Here is a 21,489-nt window from a genome sequence, read left to right as displayed (position 1 = left end):
CATTAGCATTTTATTGGCAGCTTCTCCCAGGGAGTCTGCCTGGAGGGGGCAGAGATTGGCTGCAGCTCTTAGCGTGCCTGGTGGCCTCCTTCACATTGCTGGACGCAACAGGAAATGTCTTTTTTAGAAAAAAATTGCTTTGCTCTGTGCAATCATTTGTCCTGCGCTCGATAACATAGGCTTTCCGGCCATTTGATTTTTAAATTGCTCCCCTCTGCCTTGCTTCTCGCAAGGAACACAAAAGTATTCATTGTACTTAGTGTTTCCAGGGTGCACTTAATCTCAGATGAAGTATTGCCCTCATTCGCATTGTGTTTGAATAGAGCAACCCATACATATTTCAGTGACATGTTCACGGTAGCACAAGTGGATAGCACTGTGGCTTCACAGCGCCAGGGTCCCAGGTTCGATTCCCCGCTGGGTCACTGTCTATGCGGAGTCTGCACGTTCTCCCCGGGTCTGTGTGGGTTTCCTCCGGGTGCCCCGGGTTCCTCCCACAGTCCAAAGACGTGCAGGTTAGGTGGATTGGCCATGATAAATTGCCCTTAGTGACCAAAAAAGGTTAGGAGGGTCTATTGGGTTACGGGGATAGGGTGGAAGCGAGGGCTTAAGTGGCTCGGTGCAGACTCGATGGGCCGAATGGCCTCCTTCTGCACTGTATGTTCTATGTTCCATCATGTCCAGTTCTTGGTCTGTAACCCTGTAGGTAACAGCATCTCAAGTACAAATTTGGTGTTCTTGATTAATAAGAGGATTTCGTGATTAATAAGGGGATCAGTGGTTACTGGGAGAAGACAGGAGAATAGGGATGAGGGACATATCAGCATTGATCGAATGGCAGAGCAGACCCGATGGGCTGAATGGCTTAATTCTGCTCCTATATATTATGGTCTTATGGTGTCCAGTGGAAAATTCTCAAAAATGGCAAGGACAAAGAGGTTGCTGATTGAATAGCTCCTGAAGACTACCCTGCGGCATTCTGATGAAATTGGATGAAGGAGTCAACATAACTGTATTGGAAAACTTTTCTCCAAAGCTTTTATATTCCTCAATTAAGTCATATCTGTCATTTCATGTTTTAAATTTAAGTCTTTGTCAGTATATTAGTGGATTGCCTATTTCCTTGCCCGCAACAAGTGGCTGGATTATTGTCCTCACGGTGGAATTCCTCCAATTCTAGCCCAACCCCAACCCCCAGCCAGCAGGGTGAAGTTCATTAATGCATAGCTCGTTCCGACCAAAAAGAAGAAGCCTGTCCTGATCCACGAGGAAATGCAGGTGGTTCTGCAATGGATGCTCTGCTGCTACAGCAACAGAAGATGTAGGGACAAATCCAGAAGACATGTCAGTAAATACCCCCAAAGTGGCAGCATCAGCAGTCGTAAGACCATAAGACATTGGAGTAGAGGTAGGCCATTCGGCCCATCGGGTCTTCTACCATTCAATGAGGTCGTGACTGAGGCCTACATAGGTAAATCATAACAATACCTTTTGCATTCAATTACCGCCCATAACATAGTAAAACGTTCCATTACGTTTCACAAGAGTTTGACACCAAATCACAAAAGGAGAGAAGAGTCCAAAGGTTTTGTCAGAGTTAAGTTTCAAGGGGCATTTTAAAAGAGGAGGGCGGTGAAGCGGTTTAGAGAGGGAAATTATAGACTTTCGAACTTGGGCATGGCCACCAATGGTACAACAATGAAAATTACGATGCACTGGAAGTCAGAAATGGATATTTGCTGATATCTCAGAGGGTTGTATGGTTGGGGAACGTGACAGACATGGAGACCCGAATTATCAATTCCCATGGGGGTAAGGATGGGAGCAAGCACACTTTGAAAATAGTGCTTCCAGATGTTGCATATCAGTGACGCGACTCTTCTGGGCACACTGCTATTTTCAAACAGAGAGCCAGAAACCAACTGGCCTCCAGTTAACTACCCGTCAAGTTACTTGAGGAACTAGTTGGTGTGCCGAGGAGGGCAAGAAGTGATTTTCCACCGGTTATTGATTTGCTTAAATTAGAAAACTACAACTGAAGATTATTTCCATCAATAAATTACTATCAATAGTGTTATAATACAAGCTGTGCTCTCATTTCTACTAACTTAACAGGAGCTATTGCCATTCATTTAAATAGTAAAGTGAGAAATGTGATGACTGTATTAAACAATGATATGATAACACTATCATTGGTAATTTCTGCTTCCTTTAATTTTCCCACTGAAAATGCAGAGTTCTGCACAGAACACAAAATTCCTATTAATTTAATTGATAAACATATAAATTATAAGAATTCCAATGGTGCTAGATATAATAAACCTTCATTGTACAGGCTAGGAAAAAGAGTAGAAATGCTACCTTTAATTAATTGGATTAAATTCTATAAATATCATTTTCTAAATGAAAATTAGAGACTTAAATTGTAATAACCTTTCATTATTGATGGAAATACTACCTCACTTAGCAGGTTAATGTGCTCCTTTCTGTCAAATATCAAACTGGCTCATCACTGGTTTATTTAATTGCTGTGATCGCCCTCGGTTTTTCTTCAGTACTTTTCTTTTCCCTGGTAATTTAACACATCTCTCGCCTCCCCTGCTGTTTTACATTAGTTGAAGTTATAAAAGCATGGCAATTAATTACAAGGATAATTACCATGGCCTTGAATTTCCTCAGTCTTCAGGATAGCACTACCAACACAACTGGTCAGAGATCAGTGGGGGCAGAGACCGAGACTGAACCTGCTATTCGCCCAAGGTACTGAATACCAGCATTGCTGCTCACCTGCTGGGAACAGATGAGTCAAGAATCTCATTGGCATGGCTATGACTTCTGGCCATGGCGGAGTAATGCTGTTAATGCCTCAGACACCTCTTGCCACCTGTCTATCACTGGCTTTGTGGTCTTCCTACCCTGATGGAGAAATGGTCCCTCTTTCTCGCACTTAATGCTCACTGGCCTCACCATCAAAGAAAGATGTTCCAATGTGACCAGCCCTCTTTCTGACCACACTCATGGATTACATCCATAATGTTTTGCCTTTTTGCAAACACCCCATAGAAAATGTATTTTAGGCAAAAATAACTTTATATAGATGATCCAGAATATTTGTTCACAAGTTATATATTCCAACAGGCTCAGATTCTCATGGTCTCGGCACAGAAACTTTGAAGACCTCAAGATGTCTAATAATAATAATCTTTTATTGTCACAAGTATGAAGTTACTGTGAAAAGCCCCTAGTCACCACATTCCGGCACCTGTTCAGGTAAGCCGGTACGGGAATTGAACCCGCACTGCTGGCCTTGTTCTGCATTTCAAACAAACTGTCTAGCCCACTGAGCTAAACCGGCCCATCTACCCATTAGACAAACATCTACCCATTAACCATCCATAGACCTTTTAAGAGTATAATAGCATGTCAGTTTTATTTCATTTTTACAGCAAAGTCAGTCAAGATCTTTCACTCTAAACCTACATTTCTTTTTTTAAAAGTGTCGAATTGAAAGCAGTTGCCTCTTAAAAATCCAATCCTTTTCTTTACTGCCACATTCTTAGTTATGAATACAGGGGCCAGGAATCCCCAGTCCTGCTGTAGTGAACGGGAGATTTAGCTGAGCGCCACATTCTCCATCCTCACAGCAGCGGGAGCGGGACGGACTCGCAACGGAGAATCTCATCCTTGATCACTGCAAAGATGTTCTCAGTAAATTAGCATTAAGATATCAGTATTAATTCCAGCATTGCTGCCATGCAAGTAATGGGGGGGATTTCCCACGCAACTTGTCGTGTGTTTGGCCAACAGCGGAATCTATTGGTCCCGCCATTGTCAATAGGGCTTGTCACTGGGAAACCTACAGCAGAGGTGCATCGTCGGCAGGACCAGAAGGTCTTGCCAGTGTGAACAGCCAGAAATTTCCATCCGTTGTGTTAATAAATTAGCACCCACTGCACGAAAATGGAAATGAGTATTTCTGAAGAATGATAATCTGATCAAGGTTTTTAGTTGATAAAATAAAACACAAGAGCAAAGTTAGAATGACGAGTAACAGTTAACTGGGTATTAACGTGTGGTTACAGGTTTGACATCTGCTTTTAAATATTAAACTACTTTAACTTTATGATGCCAATGGTGCTGATTCAAGCTATTAGAGCAATGTTATGTATGATGATTTTCTTACTGCTTGCTTCATGTCTTTTGGCATTTTTGCGACAAATTGATAGACAATATGCCCTTTTATTATTTTTTCCAAATATAAACTAAAATGGCAAAAACATCTCGCTGTCCCAAATCAAGAATAAAGCCTCAATAAAGTTGCATCTTTATTGCACCGTAACTATGACAATAAGGTGTTTGGTTCTGCTTTTGGCATAATAACATCTGACTTTTTTTTATTTCTAGCAAAAAATGATACTACGGTAGAAGAAGCACATCTTGAAGAATCACAGAAAAGGTATTTTATCAGCATTCTTAGTTAATCGTCAACCATGTTGTCTATGTTTGTTTCATTTACCCAAAGCAGCTTTGGCTGAAAAATAATGTGCAGGATACGTTAATTGGTTTTTCACTATTGCCTGAGTACAAGTTTTTTCTTCTTCTCGTGGCTTAGTTGTACAGATCATGAATGTTGCTGAAAAAAAGAGATGTGCTGTCCAAGCTTTTCATCCTGTACTCATCAGGTCAGATTCGCAAGAATACCAAATCTCAAAGGGACCAATAATTTATATGCATGAGAAGAGGGTGCTGAATGGTTGGCAGGTGAACTCTGATTGGTAGAGTCCTTGCAATCTACATGCCAAGGTTTGCTATTGTGATGAAACAAAATAAAGAAAAAACTTAGCGTAGGTTCGAATCGAAGTCATAGTTCAGGAACTATAGTTCCATCAAGCCTTGGGACTTCTGTGCATGCATCGTCCAGGAAAGGGCTGTACATACTCAGTCAGTCAGCGGGATTCTCCGTTCCTGAGATCCCGGAGAGGTCCCCACTGAGCGCCTGGAAAGATCCCGTGGCGTGGGAGTTCAGGGCAACCTTCACCTTGACGGTAACCAGGAGTGGGTATCTGCCCCATTTCCCCCGCGGTGCCAGGGGCGCCATGATCTGGCTTTCTGCCAGATCATGTCCCCCTGCTCAGCCGGAGTCTTCGGCAGTATGTCCGGTCCCGCAGGTCCTCGAATGACTGGCACTGCTGGTACACGTGGGCCTCATGCGGCGCCTCCTTTGCACCATCTCCTCCTCCCCCTCCTCGTTGGCTGTTGGGTGGCCGGCTCTCCATCCTCCTATTCAGCTGCTGCATCCTCCGCTACTGCAGCTTCCTTCTCCTCCTCGAGCAACTCCAGCTCATACAGCCACATGGCATCCCCCAGGCCCGATGCTCCGCCGGTAGGTGGCGGATGCTTGGGGAGGGCGAGTATAGCAAAGATTGGGGTGCGGGGGTGGTAGGGTGGGGGCTGGGGTGCGGGGTTGTGGGGTGGAGGGTGGGTGTGTGGGTGATGGGGTGGGGACACCCATACGACCGATGTCACTGCAAAATCAACGGTCAAGGTTGATGGTCAGTGGTGTGCGCAGTAAGATGGCTGCAGCAATGGCGGTCCATGGTTGGACACCACCCCAGGCCCTTGGCCATTCACCTCAGCCACACGGCCAATTCCCCCGTCACCCCATCCCCCCAGCCCTGCCAGTGTCTCCCCTAGCCAGCCCGGCCAGTGTTAGAACCGGCAGCCCACGGTCGTGCCTCTCGCTGCCCCACCTCCACTCTCTCCCTCATCAGCCATGGCACCAGTTTCACGAATTTTGAAAGCACAGGTGAACTGCGCCATCAGTATTTCGCCCCAGTGGAGGCGGAGAATCGTGGAGGCCTCGGAGAATACCGCGTCAGGCCCACTAATGTTATGCCAGCAGCGTTTGGGCAGCGCGGTGGTGCAGTGGGTTAGCCCCCACAACGCAAAGATGTGCAGGGTAGGTGGATTGGCCACGCTAAATTGCCCCTTAATTGGAAAAAATGAATTGGGCACTCTAAATTTTTTTTAATAGAGAAGAAAAAAAAAGTGCCAGCAGCGTTTACTGTACATGCCTTCTGAAACGCATCGACTCCGCTGTCGAGGCACCGGAGAATTGTGATTTGTCGTGAAACTGGCGCCGGCCACAATTTTGGCTTCAAAACTGATTCTCCGCCCAATCGCGTTCCGCAATTCCAGCATCGGTCGGTGGAAAATCCCGCCCACTATCTTTACACTCTAGTTGTTTTGGCTTCAGAATTTAATGGTGCGCTTTGTTTTTGAGCCATCAGTGGATACATTTCAACATGGTGCAGTTCACTCCGTATCACAATTTAGATTTGTTTCTGCCACTGTTGAATTGAACCCTCTATGTTAAATATTTGACACCTTACATTTCATCTTCTGAACATCTGCATGTGATGATTTCACTGAGTTGATGGCCGTCCAGCAGCAGTTGATGTTTATCTCAGGGTATGGCCTTGGGTCCTGAACTGAGCTGAGCTGTGCTGTTCAGGATGACCCGCCTCAAACACCACTCGACCCTTTTAGTAAAGGCACATTCTAGAAGGGGGTGTGCAACAGTCTCTACCCCACTGCAACCACCCTGGAGGCAGCATGCGGAGCCAATGATCTCCAGGCATGCAGAAAGTATCTGACGGAGAGGGCACTTCTCACCATTAGCCAAGCTACATCTTGGTGTTTGTTTGAAAGTTCTGGTGATGAGGCATTCTACCAAATGAGTTTTGTAGTCTGATCAGGCAACAGAATCCACCATCTCTTTTTCCAAAAGCGGTTCTAAGACCTTGGGCGGGATTCTCCCGCAATCGGCGGGATGGCCCGACGCCGGCGCCAAGAACGGCGCGAACCACTCCTGCGTCGGGCCACCTGGAATCCTCCGCACTTCCGGGGGCTAGGCCGGTGCCGGAGGGGTTGGCACCGCGCCAACCGGCGGCAAAAGGCCGGCATGGTCCCGCGCATGCGCAGAACCGCCGGCATGTTAAGGTGCATGCGCGGAACCGCCGGCGTGTTCTTACGCATGCGTAGGGGGTTTCTTCTCCGCGCCGGCCTCTGTAGGGCTCCGCCATGGCCGGCGCAGAAGGAAGGAATACCCCCGTGGTACAGGCCCGCCCGCAGATCGATAGGCCCCAATCGCGGGCCTGGCCACCATGGGCCCTCCCCCCCCCCCAGGGCCGGATCCCCCCGCGCCCCCCCCCCCCCCCTCCCCCCCGAGGACTCCACTAGTCGTCCTACCAGCCAGGTCCCGCCGTGTGGGACCATGTCCATTTCACACCAGCGGGACAGGCCAGTAACCGACGGCCACTCAGCCCATCGGGGCCCAGAGAATTGCTGGGGGGGCCACTACCAACGGCCCCCAACCGGCGTGGTGTAAACCCCGCCCCCGCCCGAAAACTGGCGCCGGAGAATATGGCAGCCGGTGTCAGAGCGGCGGGATTCACGCCGCCCCCCCGGGGATTCTCCGACCCGGCGGGGGGGTTGGAGAATCCCACCCCTTACATCTGGACTTCGGGCCAGTTGAACAATCCATATAACGTCGCCTGTGTGAGAGTGAACCCTGCTGCCAACAGACAAGGGGATGAGCACAGACAACCAAATTTCAGAGGTCTGCCATCCTGTGAGCACTCCTGCTGGTCTCAAAAGAGGGAGCGTGGAGAGGCTGTGGGGGCGAACGGGGTGGTGAAGAGTAACTGCAGGAAGAGATGGGCAGAGCCTGCTAGGGTGAGAGGGGCTGTGAGGAATAGAGAACAGTTTTAAACCTGTCAACAACGGAATACTCAGATAACTGGAAGTCAGGAAACTTTAAGTCACTGAGGTATGAATCCCTTGCAAATGGATATGTCTTCTCTAGTTTTAAGGCTGAATAAGTTCAGGAGCTACTGTGTGGGAAAACATGTAGTGGATACTATTGTAATGAACACTGTGCTAATTTGATTATTTTGATGTTAAACAGTTTTATTTCACAACATATATTTGCTTTTATTTACATATATTCACATCCCAAAGTATTTCATATAATATGAATTACTTGAGGTGCAGTGACTGTGTCAGAGAAAACAATGCAGCCATTTTGCATGTACTGAGATCCCAAAAAGTAATGAATAACATGTATTTTGATTTTGCTTTTTATGACCTTAGGACATCCCAAAGTGATTTACCATCAATGAAATTCTTTGTAGTGTAGTCGGTGTTGCAATGAAGGAAATTATCAATTGGTTCAGTGGAGTCTAGGACTTGGGAGCAAAATCTAAAAACTAGAACCAGATCGTTCAGTCGTGAAATTTGGAAATATTTCTCCGCACAAAGGATGGTAGAAGTTTGGAACTCTCTTCCACGAACAGCAGTTGTCAATGTTAGATCAATGGTCACATTTAAATCTGAGATTGAGCTCTGAAATACAGGCTCTGAAAAGGACCTGGTTAAAATTTTCCACTTTTGTTCAGATGTGAAGAAATCACAATAGCCGTGACCCCAACAGTCCACAGAAGGCGTGTTTAGGCTTTTTGTGTATAGAGGCGTGAGTCAGTTATTTTGAAAAGAAAAGGTTTTGTTGCCAACTTATGTCTGTTGTTATCTTCTGCCAATTTAAATACTGTGGTGTCCAGGAAATTAATGCTTTCCTTGCGTGTAGTGGTTTTAAGTTTCATGGATAACTGATGATTATTGAGAATATTGAAGGATTCTTCTAATTTTGCTTCTGTGAGTCCAAATACCCCATATGTCAACAGAGATACAGGAGGTAATATCACTATGTGACCATATCACTTAATAAAGGAGCTAGTGAGAATGAAAAAAGAGCCCTGAAAACCAAATATTAGCCCCAAAAAGACAAAACGTAGCCTTCGAGAAAATCTCAAGAAGAACCCTCAAAGATCAAAGATATTTTGACCCCTACGTCCCGGAGTATCTAAATGTGTATTTCTTCCTCTGTTTCTAGCACTTCACCCAGGTGTAACCTGCCATCTAGTATCTCAAGAGGTGTTGATTCATTTTATAAAAAGCGAATGGGCTGAGAGGACAGTCTGTGAATATGTAGATGACAGGTTATCTCGTTGCTCTGAGCCACACCTGAGATGGAGGATTTTTGGAGATTCCAGTGCAATTGCATCATTGTTCCATGATGCTGCTACAAATGAGGAATGCATGCTCTTTCTCAGTTGCTGCATGTGCTTGTGCTTGGATATTAGCTTTGCTGTCTGTTCATAGGTGTGCACAGCAGTAATCAGGAATTTTTCTACTATCTGTGTCTCTTACCATTGTTGCGTAAAACCTCCTGGTGAAACATTGAGCTAAGGCCTAGGATAGTGATGGTAATTTCCTCAATTCAAATTACTCAGAATACACACATACACCCACACACACACTCATCCCCCAGTATGTAGGACTGCAGCCCACAGTTTCTTTAACTTTGCCATGATCTACCCCTTTGATGCCCCTCACCGCCACTTCTGGTGCTGCAGCAGTGGTCACATTGGAACAGCACTACATTCTGGCTTCAGCTGTAGCAAACTCCCTCCTGTGGTGAGAATTGCAGGCTCAGTGTCCACCTTCAGAACAATTGATCCACAAACAAGTAAAACGGGTGAGGGTTGCTGTGATCTCAGGGTGGCAGGTCGAAGTACCATCCTGTCATCGTACCATCTCAAAGAGAATCAAGACCTTAATGTTGATGAAGATTAGCAACAGGATGTTTAAGAGAAACTTCAGCTCTTATTAACTCATCTGGATATTGAATGCCATGGGACATTATGGAAATAATCATTCATAATACCCTATTTATGAATTATAGCCTTTAATTTTGGAGAACATTCAGGGACGAAAAATAATTTACATTTTGCACATTAGATTTATCTATAAAATGAGGCATAAGCCTATTACTCAAGTTTACCATCAAAGAGGGGGTTGATTTGTGGACACAATGGGTGGGATTTTCCAGCACTTCCACTAGCGAAATCTTCCAATCCCGCCAAAGGCAACCCCCCCCCCCACACCCCCGCACTGCGGGTTCCCCAGTGGCAAGACGGGTGAGCCACGCAAATTGGCGTGACATTACGGGACTGGAAGATCCAGACGGCAGCAAATGGCAAACTTCCTGCACCACAGGAAAGCACACCACGGGCAGGGGGGGTGGGGAGGGGGGGGGAGCGGAGTGAGGGGGGAAGGGAGGGGGGGGTGTATATGTGCGTAATGATTTACTTAAGACAGGAGAAAAACACACACATATTTGCCAACACGTTTAAATTACTATATTGCTTGCTAAATATAAATTAGATTGACAACTTCATTATCTCAATTGAAGCAATGCGCACGGTGCTGAATATTATATGCACAACATATATTTATCTCTGGGGGATAATTTATCATTTTAATACTTTGAACATGGTTATTCACCAGCTTTTTGCTAAAGGTCAGCAATTTTCTCTCCTTTTCTTTACTATGTCATCAAGGACAATTAATAATATTGCGCTAACTTAAACTCATTCTTTATTATTCATTCCTGTTGCCATTTTTTGGAAATGACCAGTCTCCCTCTGGACTCCCTCTGTAAAATATTGGATCTTCCATTTCTGTCTTCCTAATATCCACTGGATTTTTATTGGGCAAAGACTTCCACATGACACTGCAAAAGCGCCAAATTTGTTTTGTTATTTGTACTTTGCATGTCTTCACCCAAATGCCAAGGGTTTGCCGTGCCGTAAGTGTAAGACCAAATTTTGGTATGTTCATTATTCCCCCCCCCCTTCCACCACTATAATACATAAGTTCCACATGGTGTTCTTTTCTGGCAAGCAAGTAACTGCTTTTTGGCCTCTGGCAATGCTGATTTACAACATTTCAGTCAAATTTCTCCTGACACACCCTCCAATTTGCCTTCTATCACTCACTCACCATCTTTTACAATGTGAGGAGCTGTCCAGAGACATATACTTAAAGTTATATTTTAAGCAGTCACATGAGTTAATTCTTCCCAGGAATAAAGAGTGGCCTAATTTATGGTACATACCTTGCTCCTTGCATTGAGCAGTTGGCAAGTTCCAAAGTGTCCATGTGACATCAACTGAATTCTATTTTACTGCAGTACAACCTTTTTACAAAGTTGTCAATGAGGTACGATCTCCACTACTGGAGAGGATATTATAGAGAGGATGATTTATAGGGTTTTTCTGTGAATAAGAGAGCCATAAACAATGCATATGATATCAAAGTGTGTGGTATATCATTGTGTCGAAGTGAGCCGCTACTGTATTTATTCATAACCAATTTGTATTGTACACAGCCTCAACTTTAACTGCGCATTCTTTGATCCTGTTTGTTGCATGCACATAATTTCTGAATGAGTATCCAGATCTAAATGACCTTTTTTTATGCTAACATGCAACTGCAATTTGTTATATTTCAGTGGCTTCTAAATATATCTAAATTTTATGGGTCATTACATTTTCCACATTTATGATGTTCACCTCTATATGACATGCAGGTGGACTTTAGTTATACAACCAAATGAACCTGGGGTTATTGAGAACATAAATTTCCATTGTGAGAATTTGAGCGTTATTAGTTTAAAGGCATTCTTGTAGCTTTCATGTCATACATGAAAAATGTTAGGTCACATCTTGAAACAGCAAAGCTCAAGTTTATTTCATTGCTCTGCTTCCAAAAGATCAAAGATCTTTTTTGACTTGTGCTCTTCTAAGGAAGGATCCAGCTTTACCTGTAGTCGAAGTATTAGGAGTTATATTCCAAACTGTGAACTGTTCTGTAAAAACATTTGCTACATTTCAGGGAGACAAAACCCAAGAGACAAAAATTCAAGGAATACCACAAGACAAAATGAAAAGGGCAATAATTTCGGTGATATTTGCCACAACAAAAATCTTAAATAGTACAAAAATATTTATAGAAGAAATAAACTAGTTAAAGCATTGAAAAGGTACACAATCTAATGTGGAGATAATGCAAACAGTGAGGGTTTTGTGGAGGAATTGCTCCAGAGGGATTTATAATGCGAATGAACATAGCAACTGGAACTGTTCTTCCTCATTGTATTTGAAATGCAGCAAACTGTCAGATAGCATTACCCGATTGGATTCTGCTCTGGTTAAACCTTGTTGTGCTCCATATCAGTTTCAATAACCTCTCATTCTCTCTATAGAGGCACTTCAGCTCTTCAATCAGTGTAGTGCTTTGTTGCATTTCTTATCAATGGAGGCTTTACTTTTTTAATTAAAGCTGCACGAAGACTTGTAGCAGAATTCTCCCAATTTAAGACTACGTGCTGTAGCGGGAGCAAGAATGTTAGTGTTGTCCACTGCAGAGGCCGGTGCAAAAACACGGCAAAGCTTCTGGCACCGAATTCATTGATTATGCAGCCGAGTGTTTTGCGCCATATTCAGTGGCAGGGCTTACCTGGATAGTGTGAGGTCCACCATTGTGTCCAGGTGCCACACTGAAAAAGTGCCCAACTTCACTGACCCAGTACTGAAGAAAGAAGGTGGACTCCCTGAAAATGAAGGTGGACCTCCGAGAGCACTCTTAAGACCAGAAGATGGGCCTCCTGAGAATAAAGATGGACCTCCAGGAACATTCTGAGGCTGGAAGATGGACCCCCTCCAGGACCCCAAATTTGGAAGGACCACCTGCAGAAGTTCCCCGACCCACTGTTGTGGAGTTGAAGGATCCAGGATTGCTGGCGGTCTCCATCCCAAACTCCATAGACAGCACCAGACACTATTCAGATGAGTCCCAACATCTGCACGCCACGTTGTTCCGAATGTCTTTCACACCAGCATCACGGATATCCTGGTGTGAGGGTTCAGGCCTTCATCTGCATCCCATTAAACGGATGCAAATGAGGTTCATGGCAGCCACTAGCGTGTTTCCTAACCTGCTGTAGCATGCAGAGCAGAAGATCCGCTGTATATTTCCGCCAGCGTGAAACCGATTTCTGAGCCTCCCACCAAATTCTCCCACAATGCCCGCCATCAAACACAATGGGCGTCATTCTCCGCCGGCGGGAGTCTCCGTTCTGCCGGCGCCCGGGGGTTTCCCGACGGCGTGGGGCTGCCCCACAATGGGAAACCCCATTGACCGGCCGGCGTTACGGAGACTCCCGCCGGCCGGTCAGCGCAGAAATGTGGCGGGGCGGGTAGGAGAATTTCGCCCAATGTGAGGGCTTGGGAGAATCCCGCCCTTAATTTCCATTTATGCATCTGAAGCATTCATTAAATAAAGACATCCTGGGAATATTTTGTTCCCAAATGCGTTTTGGTTTAATTTCTAAATCATAGATTTTTAAAGTAATAAAAGGGATATAGTTGATTGATTTGCACTAATTTAGTTTTGGCCTAAGACCATGGCCAACCTCACATCAGAATGACTGACTGAGGAATTCATCAAAATCACCAATTATGATTCAGCAATCTATATTTGCAAATTTACAATTGGGGAAAAAGGTTCCGGTTTCAAGTCCCACTCCTGATGAAGTAAGATATAGATGCACTCTCAAGTGAACATAAAGAATGCTGTGAACCTATACAAAGTACAGCAGGGGAGTTCTCTCTGGTTCTTGGCCAACTCTCCTTTCATTGTTGTTCGTGCTATGTGCAAATTGGCGGTCATATTTCCCTATTGTGGTGGATGTATGTAATTGTCATATTTTATATTTTTTCGCAATAATGTTATTAAAACCTGGGTTAAGATGCATGCAGATGGTATGACTGCTAGAACTGTGATTAAGATGTTGTAAAAGTGAGGTGATCATTGATTTGCAGGTGAAGTGTTCTGCTAATAGGTCTTGAGAACCATTTACTTGTTTACAGATAGGTAGCTAATGGAATATTGTTTACTTTTGAAGGACCCCTGGGATGTAGATAATTTATGAGGGGTATTGTGTTTGGTCCAGGCTAAACAACTCAAGGAACATAATGTAAGAAGAGACAAAAGAATGCCTTATGCTTTGGGTACAGATTATGTAGTTAATAAGAGGAGCCAGGTCCTTCTGAAAAGTCAGTTGGTCCTAGAAATGTCATCTGAACAGACGTGTTTCAGTTTGGTCCTGAATGGTTCTCTCACTAAAGATTCTCAGAGAAAAGCATGTAAAACCCTGCTTGCAAACTTTATTCGTGAGTGGTATTTGAAATATATTGGTCTGCTTAATTGGAATATAATGGTAAGTTTAGAAAGTAAGTTAAGGATTTCTTGTTTACTTAAGAACTGCTGTAACTGTTAACTGGAGAGCTATTTCTTTGTTGCTAATGTGGTTAATTCTGTGATTAAATTAAAGTTTATTTTAATATAAAAGATACCCATCGGTCAGTTTTATCATTCCTATGGTACAGTAACATTTCCTCAGTTCTATAAATTGCAAATAGTTGGGTTTCCATCCGGGCTTCTAACACTATCTATGAGTACACTTACAAATATCTAATTGGACACAAAGAACTTTGGGTATAAAGTACATTGGGATATCCTATGATGTGGCGATGCCGGCGTTGGACTGGGGTGAGCACAGTACAAAGTCTTACAACACCAGGTTAAAGTCCAACAGGTTTGTTTCGATGTCACTAGCTTTCGGAGCGCTGCTCCTTCCTCAGGTGAATGAAGAGGTCTGTTCCAGAAACACATATATAGACAAATTCAAAGATGCCAAACAATGCTAGGAATGCGAGCATTAGCAGGTGATTAAATCTTTACAGATCCAGAGATGGGGTAACCCCAGGTTAAAGAGGTGTGAATTGTCTCAAGCCAGGACAGTTGGTAGGATTTCGCAGGCCAGATGGTGGGGGATGAATGTAATGTGACATGAATCCCAGGTCCCGGTTGAGGCCGCACTCATGTGTGCGGAACTTGGCTATAAGTTTCTGCTCGGCGATTCTGCGTTGTCGCGGGTCCTGCAGGCCGCCTTGGAGAACGCTTACCCGGAGATCAGAGGCTGAATGCCCTTGACTGCTGAAGTGTTCCCCGACTGGAAGGGAACATTCCTGCCTGGTGATTGTTGCGCGATGTCCGTTCATTCGTTGTCGCAGCGTCTGCATGGTCTCGCCAATGTACCACGCTTCGGGACATCCTTTCCTGCAGCGTATGAGGTAGACAACGTTGGCCGAGTCGCACGAGTATGTACCGCGTACCTGGTGGGTGGTGTTCTCCTGTAAAGATTTAATCACCTGCTAATGCTCGCATTCCTAGCATTGTTTGGCATCTTTGAATTTGTCTATATATGTGTTTCTGGAACAGACCTCTTCATTCACCTGAGGAAGGAGCAGCGCTCCCAAAGCTAGTGACATCGAAACAAACCTGTTTGACTTTAACCTGGTGTTGTAAGACTTTGTACTGGGATATCCTAAGATGGTGAAAGATGTTTATAAACTCACTACTCATACTTTTGCTATTTCTAAGATAATGTAAATGGATACATTGTTTTGGAGCACAAGTTGGTCAGACCACAGCTATTATTTGCAAATATTCAGAAGACAGAATGCTGTTTTTCATTTAGTATCCTCTTCAAAAAGATGTTCTTGATTCAATATTTCCAGCAACTACCGCGGTGCTAGAGCTTTTGGGAAGAAAAGTCAATTTGCAATTAAATCTATATCACTCACCTTCATCCCTACTTTTCCCTAGCCAATGAAGTCCTCAGCTATCCCTTTGGTGTTCTCAGTCCTAATTCTTCCAATGTTCTCCTCACTGACCTCCTAAAATCTCAAGAAAAATTGGGCAAGTTCAGAATTCTGCCACAAGCATATTATTCCACCCCTCGTCCCATTCATCTTTTAACCGACCCTTACTATCCTTTCCTAACGTCCTGTCCAAGACCACAGATTGCAAAACGCTCGTGCTCACTTGCAAAATATTTGAGGCACTGTGATCCTGTTTTCTGTGATCTTACATTTTTGAAAACAGTCATTACAACTTTTCTTTTCAGCTTCCTACCAGTCATCTTTCCTAACCGTCTCACAATTTCTGCTTGGGGACTGATATTGCTGTCACCCCATCTCTTTTTGTGAAGTGCCTTGGGGAGTTTTGATATCTTAATTTATCTAAAAATGAAAGTGGTGTGCATAGTTTAGATCTCAGTCACTCTTCAATAAACAAGTGCTTCAACTCCAATTTTCTACAACTAGAACGTCATGGCCAGAATTCTCCGGCCATTACGATTCTTTTTTCCCACTGGTGGTGCAGAGGCGGGGAGGAGGGGTCGGACAGAGGGGGCTGGAAGTGTCGGGTCAGGTAGGGCCAGATGGATTGTGGGGATGGCCAGTCTATGAACTATGAAGTGCGGTGTGGAGGAGGGGGGCGGGGGGGAAGGGGAGGTGGGAGGGTGGAGTCATCAGTCTGGGAGAGGGAGGGGTCAAACCTAGGGTTGGGGAATCAGTCCAGAGGGGTGGGGTTCGGGTCGGACCAGGAGGGTAAGGTCAGACCTGTGGGTGGGGGGGGGGGGGTAGTGATAACGAGGTGGTCAGACCAACTCGGTGGTAGGGGTCATACAATGGGTCACCCGGGGGAGGGGGTCAAATGTGTGCGGGGTGTCCTGTACGACTTGGGTCTGTATTTTTTTAATAATTACTCTGGAGTTAGAAGTGTTTTTTTCCTTCTATCTCTTTCAGAGTAGCTATCAGGGTAAAACAGAATCGCCCAAAGTTAGCTTCTGTCCGATGGTTCCCAGCCCAGCGCAACTGTCCAGAGGAAGTTAGCGCTTCTGGGCAATTGCTGGGTAAATCCTGACATGGGAACTTCCAAGAGATATTCCCCAGCGTATCATTTGGGTACCCGAAATGCAAAGTTGGGGAACCAGGAAGTTATGGGCTACAATATTACGATCTAGTGCATGTGCCTACAGTAGTTGACGATTTTTAGTCCTATTTTAGGGATGTCCAGTGGCATGCTGGGTGCAGCAAATCCTATTGACCAGATTTTCTGGAATGAGGCATCTAGCAACATTCCCCACTTGCGACAGCCTTTTGTTCCCCTCTTTGGTCTCACATCTGGAATACTGAGTGTAGTTTTGCTGTTGAGTGTAGTTTTCCTTCATGTTGAAGGAAGGATAAAGTAGCATTGGAGGCGGTGACAACGAAGGTTCATTAAATTGGTTCCTGGGATAAGGGGATTGTCCTGTGATGAGAAGCTGAGTAATTTGGGTCTATGTTCTCTCAAGTTTAGAAGAAAGAGAGGTGATCTCATTGAGATCCACTAGATTCTGAAGGGGTCAGATCGGGTTGGACCAGATGGATTGGGGTAATGGCCAGTCTTGGAAACTTTTCTTTTCAGCTTCCGATCAGTCATCTTTCCTAACCTTCTACCAATTTCTGCTTACTGTCTGATATTGCTGTCACCCGTCTCCTTTTGTGAAGTGTCTTGGAGAGTTTTGATATCTGAAATTATTTAAAAATGGAAGTGATGTGCACAGTTAAGATCTCAGTCACTCTTCAATAAACAAGTGCTTCAACTCCAGTTTTCTACAACCAGACTGTCATGGCCAGAATTCTCTGACCATTATGATTCGCTTTTCCCTGCAGTGAAGGGAGAAAGGGGGGGGTCGGGTCAGGTTGGACCAGATGGATTGGGGGAGTGACTAGTCTGGGAAGCAGGCCACCGAGAGATTGTTTCCACTGGTTGAGGAATCTAAAACACGGAGTGGGAGCATAGTAGAATTCTCTACCCCAGAGGGTTGCGTATGTTGCATCATTGAATACGTTTAAGGCCACAAACCTTGCGGCAGGCATCGATTTCACTGTTGCTAAAAAAAGCTAAGGATCCGATGGAGTGTGGGTCGTATAGGCCCATATCACTTCTGAATGTGGACGCAAACGTATTGGCGAAGGTACTGGCGGGTAGGTTGGAGGAGTGCCTTCCGAAGGTGATAGGGGAGGATCAGACGGGGTTCATGAAAGGGAGGCACCTGTTTTCGAACATTAGGAGGGTTTTGAATGTCGTTATGGCACCGGCGGAACGGAAGGAAACAGAGGTGGTTGAGCATTGGATGCCGAGAAGGCATTTGATCAGGTAGAATGGGGGTACCTGATGGCAGTGCTGGAGTGGTTTGGGATTGGACCAAGATTTGTGAACAGGGTAAAGCTATTATATAAGGAGCCGAAGGCGAGTGTCCGCACAAACAATATCAGTTTGAGATACTTTTCTCTCCACCGTGGGATGAGACAGGGATGTCCTATGTCTCCCCTGCTGTTTGCACTCGTGATTGAGCCGTTGGCCATCGCATTAAGACGTTTGGGAGCATGGAAAGGAATAGTGCGGGGGGGGATAGAGCATTGGGTGTCCTTATATGCCGACGACTTGCTGCTGTATGTGTCGGAACCAAGTGCGTCGATAGTCTGGGAAGCAGGCCACCGAGAGATTGTTTCCACTGGTTGAGGAATCTAAAACACGGGGTGGGAATTCTCTACCCCACAGGGTTGCGTATGTTGCATCATTGAATACGTTTAAGGCCGGGATAGGCAGAAGTTTGGCCTCAAGGAATCGAGGGATATGGGAGTGGACGGGAAAGTGGAGTTGAAGTCCAGGATCAGCCATGATCGTATTGAATGGCGGACCAGCTCAATGAGCTATATGGTCTACTCCAGCTCCTATTTCTTGTGTTTTTACATTGAACCTTCAGCTGAAAAATATTTTACCCCGGATGTGTGGGCTGGGCATTGATGAATGATGGGACCACAGTCTATCTGCTTATCTCATGAGAGTTACAGATTAAGGAAGAATCCAAGGAATGATGGAGAAGGAGGGTGAAGTGGAGTCAAATCAGATGAAGTAAGGGAAATAAAGTGAGGGAATGAAAAATTGAATTCAAAGAAAGAAAAGCGACAGAAATAGCGAGAAAAAAATGTAAAATTAAATTTTTTAAATATCTCTCACAACAAGTAAGAATCAGGCTCCACAGGGCAGTACGGTGGCACAGTGGTTAGCATTGGTCCCTGGTTCGATCCCGGCTCTTGGTCACTGTCCGTGTGGAGTTTGCACATTCTCCCCATGTGCAGGGTAGGTCAATTGGCCACGCTAAATTGCCCCTTAATTTGGAAAAATGAATTGGGTACGCTAAATTAGTTTATTCCCTTCTGAGCCCGAGAGATTGATTGACTTTTCAGAAATATGAATCTCATCATCAAGGAGGCATTTCACTGTTAGCTTTCAGCAGGGAGTGTGGGATTCGCGAGGAAGGTGTTCGGGGCCATTCCCGACTTGGACCCACATGAGCTGATTGTGGGGGGTGGGGACTGGAACTTGGTGCAGGAGCCAAGGTTGGACAGTTCACGGCCGCGCTCGCTGGTCCCATCACGCTGGTCCTATCGGGGGGGGGGGGGGGGGCGAAGGCGCTGGCTGGGCTAATGGTGGAAATGGGAGGGGTGGACCCTTGGAGGTTCCTGCACCCAAGGGAACGGGAGTACTCGTTTTTCTCAGCAGCCCATAAGGTATACTCGCGGATCGATTTTTTGGGGGTGGGAAAGGCTTTGCTGGCTGGTGTCAAGGGGTCGGAATACTCTGCAATTGCAGTGTCAGATCATGCTCCACATTGGGTGGATGTGGTGCTGGAGAAGGGGGCAGCGCAGAGACCGGGGTGGAAACTGGATGTGGGGCTTTTGGGGAACCAAGTATTCTGTGAGAAAATTGAAAAGGTAATTAAGGAATATGTAGGTTTCAACTGTACGGGTGAGGTGTCGAAGGCAGTTATCTGGGAGGCTCTAAAGGCGGTGGTGAGGTAATTTTGTTTAAGGCCAGGGTGGACAAAGAGGAGAGATTGGAGCGGCAGAAGGTAATCGATGAGACGTTGGAGGTAGATAGGAGGTATGCAGAAGGTGGGGATCCAGCGAAGCTGGAAAAGAGGAAGGAACTACAGACGAGCTTCGACCGACTGTCCACCAGGAAGGCGGTGCGCCAACTGAGACGAGCAAGGGATGCAGTTTATGAACATGGAGATAAGGCTGTATGGAGTATGTTAGCAGGTTAGCTCCGGAGGGAGGCAGCGGCAAGGGAAATTCTTCAGGTGAGAGATAGGACAGGGAAGTTGGTGGTGGCTCCGGAGCTGATTAACAAGGTTTTTGAGGAGTTTTATGAGAGGTTGTACATGTCAGAGCCACCCGTGAGATGCAAGAATTTCTAGATGGGTTGGAGTACCCGAGGCTAGGGGAGGGGCACATGGCTACATTAGAAGGAGCAATAGTGGAATAGGAGATAAAGGATGCGATTGGGAGGATGCAGTCGGGGAAGGTGGCAGGGCCGGATGGGTTTCCGGTGGAATATTATAAAAAATTCAAGGATACGTAGGCACCCTGGGTGGTGGGGATGTTTGAAGAGGCGATAGGGAAGGGAGTACTCCAGTACCTGATGGCAGTGCTGGAGTGGTTTGGGATTGGACCAAGATTTGTGAACAGGGTAAAGCTATTATATAAGGAGCCGAAGGCGAATGTCCGCACAAACAATATCAGTTCGAGATATTTCTCTCTCCACCGTGGGACGAGACAGGGATGTCCCATGTCTCCCCTGCTGTTTGCACTTGCGATTGAGCCGTTGGCCATCGCATTAAGACGTTCGGGAGCATGGAAAGGAATAGTGCGGGGGGGGGGGGGATAGACCATAGGGTGTCCTTATATGCCGACGACTTGCTGCTGTATGTGTCGGAACCAAGTGCGTCGATAGGAGGAATATTGGAGCTACTGCGAGTATTTGGGTCTTTCTCGGGGGACAAGCTGGACCTGGACAAGAGTGAGTATTTTGTGGTGTCTCGGCCGGGGGTGGGGACATGGGTGGAGGGGCTGCCATTCCGTAGAGCAAGGACTCACTTTAGGTATCTGGGGGTGCAGGTTGCCCGGGTGTGGGCGAGGCTTCACAGATACATCATCACTAGTTTGGTGGGGAGAGTGAAAGCCGATCTGGCAAGGTGGGATGGTCTCCCTGTGTAACTGGCGGGTCGGGTACAGTCAGTTAAAATGAATGTGTTGCCGCGATTTCTGTTTATTTTTCAATGCCTACCGATTTTCCTGCCAGTCTTTTTTCTGGGAGATTGAGGGAAGGATTACCTCGTTCATATGGGGAGGGAAGGTGGCCAGAGTGAGAAAGAGTGGCTACAGAGGGCAAGGCAGGCAGGGGGTTAGCGTTTCCCGAACCTGATGTACTACTACTGGGCGGCGAATGTGGAGAAAGTGCGGAGCTAGGTCAGAGGGGTTGATTCCCAGTGGGTCAGAATGGAGGAGAGTTTGTGCAGGGGGTCGGGGCTGAAAGCACTAGCAACAGCGCCGCTCCCGATAGCTCCGGGGAAATACTCAGGGAGTCCGGTAATAATAGCTTCATTGAAAATCTGGAGGCAATTTCGTCAACACTTAGGGTTTGGGGCAGAGTCAAGGGAAATGCCGATTCGGGGGAACCACAGATTTGAGCCAGGGAGGTGGGATTGAAGTTTTCGGAAATGGGAAGAGAAGGGGATTAAGATGCTAAAAGATTTGTTTCTTCGGGGTCGGTTTGCAGGATTGA

General features: G+C 45.8%; 1 protein-coding gene across 1 annotated transcript in view; it reads left to right on the top strand.

Annotated features, from left to right (window-relative positions):
- fmn1 (formin 1) overlaps positions 1 to 21,489 on the top strand; it is a 639,512-nt gene that overhangs the window by 474,053 nt on the left and 143,970 nt on the right. The window contains 1 exon segment of the mRNA XM_072484913.1: positions 4,405 to 4,456. Within this exon segment, the coding sequence (XP_072341014.1) occupies positions 4,405 to 4,456 (52 nt within the window).

This window comes from Scyliorhinus torazame, chromosome 2 (genome assembly GCF_047496885.1).
Source record: "Scyliorhinus torazame isolate Kashiwa2021f chromosome 2, sScyTor2.1, whole genome shotgun sequence".
In the NCBI taxonomy this organism is placed as follows: domain Eukaryota; kingdom Metazoa; phylum Chordata; class Chondrichthyes; order Carcharhiniformes; family Scyliorhinidae; genus Scyliorhinus; species Scyliorhinus torazame.
Note: the sequence above shows the minus strand (reverse complement) of the source record. Positions and strands in the feature narration are given on the sequence as shown.